Here is a 9,007-nt window from a genome sequence, read left to right as displayed (position 1 = left end):
TGAGCGACATGAGCACTTTATTCACCAACACATCACATCCTGATTCCAAAGCAACATCTAGGTTCGGCTGAAAGCCTTGCGAGGGAGCCACAAGACAGGTGGAGAGGAGACAACTGGTGATGGTGAATGAGAGAGAGCAGTTTTCAGGAGATCAGAGCAAGAGGACGTGTTGGCCAGGTGCTGTGATGATGCTCCCTACGTCTCCTGGGGAAGCAGGTCTGGGTTTCACAGTGGTTTCCGGAAGTTGCGGCCAGCAAACTTGGCTTTGTCTCCCAGCTCCTCCTCAATCCTGCACAAAAAAACCAGGAAGAGAATTTGGTTAACATGCTACATCTGGAATTCTCAGACTTAGCCTCCTTCCCTCCAGCCACCCACACCAAGAACAGGAACCTGATCCTGTATACATTTCTACCCACTTACACTGACAGAAGTTACCTGGACTGGGAAGGCTATTTGACCTTGTTGTGAATTACATGCAAGCCTAAAGTTATTTTAAAAATGTTCTCCTTGTCACCTTGAGCAAGGAAAGGAATTCTGCAGGAGTGGGAGCGGACAGGTGTTGGAGGAGATAGTGAAGGATACAGGATCAAACTCTGATACTGTCCAGTAATTTCCAACATTGCTCCCTGTCTCCATGGGAAGTATTAGACCCAACACCTTTCTAGGCAGAAATCCAAATGGCCCCAAACACAATTCTTCCAGAGTGCTCGCAAGTGTTACTCACCTCATCAACTGGTTGTACTTGGCCAGACGTTCAGAGCGACATGGAGCTCCTGTCTTTATCTGAAAGAAAAAAGTCAGTGAAGGTTACCCAGTGCTTGACAGAACCAGCCCAGCCATCACCAGAAAGCAGTTGGCAGGGGAGTGGTGTGGTGTGGTATGGGTGTTGAGTCACACACTCACCTGACCAGTGCAGAGACCTACAACCAGATCAGCGATGAAAGGATCCTCTGTCTCCCCAGAACGGTGACTCACCATCACTCCCCAGCCATTTGTCTGAGCCAACTTACAGCTACAAGGAAGAGTTAGTTAGTTACTGTGTGCCGGGAGCTTTAGTCTCTATCTAACCCTGTACTGTACTTGTCCTAATGGTGTGAGGGTATTGCATTGATTTAGACACTTTGTAAAACATGCTGCTGGTTTTAACAAGTGAGGAGAGAGTGCACACAGCTTTTTTTTTTTTAAATTCAGTGTAATGCAGCAGTGCTATGTTAATATGGCAATGCTCCACCCAGTGATTAACCAAATGCAGTAGGGGTCAGTGTGCACTCAACACTGGGATCTCCTAATGGAGTCTCCGGTTTCAAACAAACCAAAATAGCTCAGGTTGGAAAGGTCAGCATTCCCCTACCCCACCCTCCTCACTTCCCATATAGTTTGTGACATTTGCAGTCGAAACATCCTAACCCCAGTTACTGTCTTGATTTCTGTCGATCTCCTCTGACTGGGAGTTAAGGGACAGCAGACAGCCATTCAGCCCATGTCTGGGATTCAGTCCCTGAAAGCTATCCATTTAGAGCCACCTACCTACTCCATGCTGCTGTCCCCATGGACTGAGGATGTTCCCCCAGTTCAGAGGTATTCTGAACATTGTTAACAGAGCAACGACAGGACATCACTTTCTGCAGAACAGCTCCTCACTGACCACCCCCACCCCACCCCACCACTCCCAATATTCCCTGAACATGATTACTCACGCCTTGATGGATTCGGTGACAGTTCCGATCTGATTGACCTTCAGCAAGAGACAGTTGCAGGCTTTCTTATCCACTGCTGTCTGGATGCGTTTGGGGTTTGTAACTGTCAGGTCATCTCCCACAATCTGGATGGAGACACTGTCAGTGAATTTGGACCAGTTCTCCCAGTCATCCTGGTCAAAGGGATCCTCAATGGACATAACTGGAGGGGGGGGTGGGGAAGAGAAGGGGAGGGGAGTTAGCATTAGCCCAGGGTCTTCCTAGCCAGCCCCACACCCTCCTCCAGTCCTGCCCTTACCAGGGTAGTTAGCGATGAAACTTTTGTACAGTTCGCCCAGCTTCTCCCCGGAGATGTAGCGGCTGGGGTCATCAGGAGACTTGAAGTCCAGGTCATACTGGCCTTGGCGACAGAACTCCGAAGCTGCCACGTCCATTCCAATGATAATCTTGTCGGTATAACCGGCCTTTTCAATTGCAGTCTTCAGCAACTCCAGAGCTGCAGTGGGGTGGGGGGGGAAGGAAGCAAAGAATTTTTAACCCCATTGCTGCACCCTCCTGAGATGGGGACAGAATGGAATTTACTTAATTGTCATTAGCTGACATGAGTAGTGAAAAATTTACAAGTTGTCACTTAGTGTGGTAAGTATCTTAAGAATCTGTACCTAGGGTATCTTTGTGCCCAAGTGCAAATTCTTGTGGAAAATAAGAATAAAGAAAAAACCAGTCCATTACAGAACTTCAAAAGTACAAAATCATTGTAATGAGGTGAAGTGGTGGGGGTGTGGGGTGGGTGGGTGCAGAAGGGGAGAGTTCCGGTTTCGCATTTACAACTCCATCTTATACAGTTCACTGTTTCCAGTGAGATCCCAGTTCTCCATTCCCTCCCCACCTGTAAAATAGAACAAGAATTGATATTCCCATTGACATTCAAGCTCCCAGCTGTGATCCTGCCATTTTCCATGTTTATTTCGGTATCCCTGAGCTCGCAGACCATGCTGTCTTATCTGGAGGGTGTATTTCCACATCCTACACCCCAGATCCTATTACTGCTCCTGAAGTTAAAGTTAGATCTTGACATTTGGAGAAAAGATTCCGGAATGGAACATGAGATTCTGCAGGCTCGAGTGGCCAGCATCAGCTTTATGGCTTCTGGCTTCAGCACTAAGTAGCCTGGGGGGTGAGGAGGCAGCAGAGGAAGGAGATACAGAGAGGGGAATGGGAGAGAGGAATGTGGGATGGTGGGGGTGAGGGGAAGACAAGGGAGAAAGAGAGAGAGATTGCTCTGATCCTCTGTAAATTCCCCAAACTGCTGCCCAGGGCAGACAGGAGGCACGAGCTCCTGGGCAGGCAGCTGGAAGGGAAGATGGCATGTTCTGTGCCCATTACCTTCATTGTTCTCCAGGATGTTGGGGGCAAATCCTCCCTCGTCACCCACATTGGTGGCATCCTTCCCATACTTGGCCTTGATGACGTTCTTCAGGTTGTGGTAGACCTCTGCTCCAATCCGCATGGCCTCCTTAAAGTTGGTGGCACCCACGGGCAGGATCATAAACTCCTGCATGGCCAGCTTGTTCCCAGCATGGGATCCCCCATTAATCACATTGAAGGCCTGGAAGGGGAACACAAAGCACCAAGCGTGTTACAGTGTTCTGCAGGAACAGAAACACACACACACACCCCACCATTAACTCCATTCTCCCTCAGGCTCAGGGGAAGCAGCTTTTTCCCCCCATTCCCTGAGCCTGGACTCATTCTCCATTCGTCTCACTGCAACACCAACTGGTAGCAGTGACTTAGGGCTCACTTGGAGCAAAGGGTACAGACACTTATTGGAGCATGGCCCTACTCAAACCACTAATGGCAGGAGTGAAGTGAACTTTCCATGATTTGGTCACAAGGACACCCGAAATCCCTCTGCAATCTGTCAGCATTTAAATAATGATTCTATTCTTCCTGGCAAAATGGACATTTTCCTGCATGATACTCCCTTAGCACATCTTTGGCTACTGACTAAACCTTTAGAATCCATTTGTATTCTCATGTCCTCGTCACAAATTGCTGCAGCCACACCTTGATCCAAATAGCTTGTAAATCTATGCCAATTAGAGAGAGGTGAGACCTTAGAACAAGCTCAGTAATAGATATACATAACTCCCTAAATCAGAACAGACCCTAACCTCATCCCTGATCACAACTTGGGACCAAGCCTGTCTCTAGCTCCGTTTCTCAACTAAAAATGCTAAAGGATTTTTGGTTAGATCTGATGCATACCATGATTTTATTAATTACTCATCAAATCAAAGATCAATTTCTGGCTTTGGAATGATTTTTATTCCCATTTACTGATAAAATATTTCCTGTAACGTTCTGAAACTTGCTCACTGGCAACTTGATACCTTGTGCTTAACCCCATGCTGTCCCTGACCTAGGGGTGTTCACTGGGAACAGTACAGGAACATTTACTTTCAGTTTAAAAGGAATAGGGTCAGCATTACTCTATTTAAATCTGTGCTGTCCCTGTCCTGGGAATGTTTGAAGGCGACAGGGCACAAAGAGCTTTACTCTGTATCTGACCCTATGCTGTCCCGGTCCTGGGAGTATTTGATGGGACATCTCAGTGATAAGTCTGCATGGTTCTGGGAATTCCTGGATAATGCAGGAGCAGCAAACCTCTCACACAGGCAGGGAATAACAGACTCACCGGGACTGGGAGGATAAGGTCCTTGTTGCCAGCAAGGTCAGCAATATGACGATACAGGGGGACCCCCTTCTCCTTAGCACCAGCTTTGCAAACTGCCAGGGAGACACCCAGAATGGCATTGGCACCAAACTTAGCTACAGAGAGGGGAGAGAGAGAGAGAGATTACCACAGTCCTTTCCAAGCCTTTGCCAGCTACAAAGCAAAGCAGTTCAGAATATTTCTCAGGCGATACCTCAGCTCCACACTCACATTTATTAGCAGTTCCATCCAGCTCCAACATCAGATTATCGATCTTCTCCTGTTCAACTACACTCAGTTTCTGCAAAGAGAAAATTGAACATTTGGCATCAAACTGTGGCTTGCAAATAGTGATGAGTACATGTGACATTTAGCCTCAATTAGCTGCAGGACCCCAGGACTGGGAGTTTAAAGCAAGTCAGGGTTCTAAAACCCTGGTTAGACCCCCCAGTTAGAGCAGTGAGCGCAGATCTGGGTACCATGCCTTAAGGATGGATAGACTGGCCTTGGAGGGAGGGCAACATAGCCTCAAGAATGATGTGTGGATTTCAGGGGTTAGGTTTGAGATGTTATAAAATGAGGCCTGTTTTCTCTAGGATTTTGAAGATTAAGGGATGATCTGATCAACATCAAGATATTAACATGACAAGTCAACATACATAAAGATAAACAATTTCTGCTCTTTGGGGATTCTCAAACTAGGGGCATAGTCTGAGAACGAGGACCAGACCATTTGGGAGAGATATTAGGAAGCACTTCAGCACTCAAAAGGTGGAAGGGATTTGGAACACTCTTCCACAAATGGCAGTGGATGAGAGATCAGTTAATATTAAATCTGAGATAGATACATTGTTGTTAAGCAAAGGGATATGGTCCTAAAGGCAGGTCTACAGAGTTAGAATGGTGGAACAGGTTCAAGGGGCTGAATAGCCTACTGTTCCCACGTTCACACTCTGGGAGGTTTCAGTTTACTGATACCAACACTACATGCCCTTTGGGGAGGGGCCATTCCTGATCAGAGCCCTACAGAGCAGCGTTGGCCTGGTGTTATTCAACTGAATGCAGGAGGCTGTCCAAAAAGGAGAATTGTGTTTACACACAGTGGCAGAGGCGCTGCAGTACGTTACCTTGCTAATCAGTTCTGGGCCAATGCTTTTATTGATGTGTTCAACAGCAGACAGTACCCCTGCAAACCGAGAGAAAGAAAAATGAACAGAGAGCCAGCAGAGTACCGAGAGAGTCGGGCTATTATTGCACAGCAGCTGACCTTTTGCTTGGCGGCCTGTGACCTTCGATGGTGTCAACCTTTCAAGGGGATTGTGGGTCTAATTTATTTCAAACCTGTGGCTGAGCCCTTTAGACCAAGCGTGGAATCACCAAGTCAAGCTGAACAAACAGACATTCCCCGTTGTGTCAGGGAGGAGATGGATTTGCACGCATTAAATCAGAGACAGTGAATACAGCAGCTGCTCTAGGCTGGGGACTAAGTGGAATGCGGCTGGTGAATTTGGCAGGGGGGGTGGACATACAAAGCCTGGGACCTTACACTTCCCTATCCACAGAAACCAGTCCCATCACTCAGTGTCATAAAGGGGCTCCAGTTATTCATTGCAATTTATTTGCACTGGACCAACAGGATCAAATCAACTTCACATTGCAACAACTGACAGCTGCAATGCGACATTGACGCTAATCTAACCTCAGCACCCTGGGACTGGGAGCATAAAGCAAGTCATGGTTCGGAAACCCTGGTTAGGCCCCACTTGGATTACAGAGAGCAGATCTGGGTACCACACCTTGGCTTTTTTGGAGTGGGGGGTGTGGGAGTATATTGTAGGTTTACAAGAATGTAGAGGAACACAGTGGCTCAGTGGTTAACGCTACTACCTCATGGCACCAGGGACTTGGGTTCGATCCCACCCTTGGGCAACTGTGTGGAGTTTGCACATTCTCCGTGTCTGCATGGGTTTCCTCCCACAGTCCAAAGATGTGCAGATTAGGGTGGATTGGCCGTGCTAAATTGTCCCATAGTGCCCAGGGATGTGCAGGTTAGGGTGGGTTGGCCATACTAAATTGTCCCATAGTGCAGGCTAGGTGGGTTAGTAATGGGAAAGGCAGGTCATGGGGATTGGATGGGATCATAGGTCTGGGTGTGACCCCTGGTGGACAATGAGGACCAAGTAGATCTGGTGTATCTAGATTTCCAAAAGGCATTCAACAAGGTGCACACAAAAGGCTGCTGCATAAGATAAGGCACACAGTGTTACAGGTAATATATTAGCATGGATCGAGGATGGGTTAACTAACAGGAAGCAAAGAATGGGGATAAAAGTGCTTTTTTGGTTGGTGATCAGTGAAGAGTAGAGTGCTTTAGGGATCAGTGCTGGGACCACAATTGTTTATAATTTACATAGATGATTTGGAGTTTGGGACCATGTGTAGTGTGTCAAAGTTTGCAGATGACACTAAGAGGAGTGGTAGAGCAAAGTGTGCAGAGGGATATAGCTAGTTTGAGTGAGCAAGGGTCTGGCAGATGGAATACAATGTTGATAAATGTGAGGTCATCCATTTTGGTCAGAACAGCAGCAAAAGGAACTATTATTCAAACGGTTAAAAAAATTGCAGCGTGCTGCTATGCTGAAGGACCTGGATGTCCTTGTGCATGAATCAAAGTGTTGGTTTGCAAGTGCAGCAGGTAATTAAGAAGGCAAATGGAATATTGTCCTTCATTACTAGAGGGATTGAGCTTAAAAACAGGGTGCTGGTGAGGTCACACCTGGAGTACTGTGTACAGTTCGGGTCTCCTTACATGAGAAAGGATGCTACTGGCACTGGGAGGGGGTGCAGAGGAGGTTCACCAGGTTGGTTCTGGAGTTGAGGGTTGGCTTATGAGGAGAGATTGAGTAGACTGGATCTGTACTCACTGGAATTTAGAAGAACGAGGGGGATCTTATAGAAACATCTAAAATTATGAAGGGAATAGATAGGATAGAAGCAGGGAGTTTGTTTCCACTGGCGGGTGAGACTAGAACAAGGGGCAGCATAGCTTCAAAATAAGGGGGAAGCAGATTTAGGACTGAGCTGAGGAGGCACTTCTTCACCCAAAGGGTTGTGAATCTGTGGAATTCCCTGCCCAGTGAAGCAGTCGAGGCCTCTGCACCGAATGTTTTAAAAGCCAAGATAGATAATATTTTGAACAGTAAAGGGATTAAAAGGGTTATGATGAGTGGGTGGGTAAGTGGAGCTGAGTCCATGAAAAGGTCAGCCATGATATTGTTGAACAGCACAGCAGGCTCGAGGGCCTCTTCCTGTTCCTGGTTCCTATGCTCTGGAGGTTCGGTGCTGACTCAGTGGGCCGAATAGCCTCTTTCCGTACTGTCGGGATTTTATGATTCAACTCTGCTCAATGCACCTCAGCAACCTATTCTGTTCACACATCTGTGTATCGAAGGACCATAACACTGAAACCCCTTTCTCCAAGAGGGGGAGGTTGTGGTTCAGAGATGGCAGCTTCAGAAATTCTGACCCATCTCAGACACACAACACCTCCACATGCTCAGATACTGCAGTGTGCTCACAGAACTAGGAAGCAGTTTCCTTGTTCTGCTTCACCCTCTGCACTTTTACAACCCTGCCGAGCCTCCCCGACAGACTCACCTTTGCCCAGGTACCTGGACTTGTCTCCATCGCGAAGCTCCAGAGCTTCATGAATCCCTGTGGAGGCCCCACTGGGTACAGCTGCTCGGAAATGACCTGAGAAAGTACAAGCAGTTCACGGTCACCACAAAAGGCTTTTATTAAAGGCTTCATTCATTCATCAGTGGCCAGGTATAGTTTGCACGAGAATGGACTTATTTACTGCCCTTAAAGCTGTCTGGCTTCAATGTCACACCTTCCCTCCACCCCCCCACAAACAACTGTGCCCCTCACCATCTCCTCCCATCCCCCATGCCTACGACCCCATCATCTCCTCCCTCCCCCTGCACCGCTGGAAGCGCATGCCTCTCTCCCCAATTTTGGGAGAATCTGACTCACCTTTGGCCGTGTAGAGATCCACTTCCACAGTGGGATTCCCCCTGGAATCCAGGATCTCCCGGGCATGGATCTTCTCAATCGACATTTTGCTGCAACTGAAATTAGCCACCGGTTAAAGTTTCACATCAGTGAGAGAGAGGAGGAAGGAAATGGAGGAGTGAGGGTTACTGATTCCTGCCCCGGGACCAACCCCCAACACCTCCTCTCACAGCAGGTGCAGTGTGACCTTGCCCTCGGGGGGGGTGGGGCAGAGGGGGTTGAAGTCCAGAGCTCCACACGAGGTGCTGGGTGTCACAGACTGGCAGGAAATGGCAGAGAGTCAGGAACCACAGACACGTGTAGCTAAGCCGTGAGTCACTTCATTCAAGCTCAAGGACCATCAATGGTTCCTCTGCCTTGCCGCCCCCTCCAAGTAGGGAATCAATTCAGGAATGAGGTCAAACATCAGGCTCAGGAGCCTCAGGGAGGTTGGACTCTCTCTCAGGGGAGGAACACATGTTACACAGTTTCCCCCCCCCCCCCGGTAACATGCTGGTCTCTCTCCATCATGCCCACA

General features: G+C 48.1%; 1 protein-coding gene across 1 annotated transcript in view; it reads right to left on the bottom strand.

The window, feature by feature from the left end:
* LOC109923849 (beta-enolase) overlaps positions 1 to 9,007 on the bottom strand; it is a 9,541-nt gene continuing 534 nt past the window's right edge. Inside the window, exons 2-12 of the mRNA XM_020523886.2 lie at positions 8,452 to 8,546; positions 8,074 to 8,169; positions 5,544 to 5,602; positions 4,648 to 4,717; positions 4,399 to 4,532; positions 3,084 to 3,306; positions 1,996 to 2,193; positions 1,698 to 1,899; positions 904 to 1,012; positions 725 to 783; positions 1 to 289 (exon numbers count right to left, since the gene is read on the bottom strand). Coding sequence (XP_020379475.1) covers positions 226 to 289; positions 725 to 783; positions 904 to 1,012; positions 1,698 to 1,899; positions 1,996 to 2,193; positions 3,084 to 3,306; positions 4,399 to 4,532; positions 4,648 to 4,717; positions 5,544 to 5,602; positions 8,074 to 8,169; positions 8,452 to 8,536 — 1,299 coding nt within the window. The 5' untranslated portion in view covers positions 8,537 to 8,546 and the 3' untranslated portion in view covers positions 1 to 225. The remainder of the gene's footprint in view (positions 290 to 724; positions 784 to 903; positions 1,013 to 1,697; positions 1,900 to 1,995; positions 2,194 to 3,083; positions 3,307 to 4,398; positions 4,533 to 4,647; positions 4,718 to 5,543; positions 5,603 to 8,073; positions 8,170 to 8,451; positions 8,547 to 9,007) is intronic.

Source organism: Rhincodon typus, chromosome 45 (genome assembly GCF_021869965.1).
Source record: "Rhincodon typus isolate 14 chromosome 45, sRhiTyp1.1, whole genome shotgun sequence".
Classification (NCBI taxonomy): Eukaryota; Metazoa; Chordata; class Chondrichthyes; order Orectolobiformes; family Rhincodontidae; genus Rhincodon; species Rhincodon typus.
This window is presented reverse-complemented; position numbering and strand designations above follow the sequence as displayed.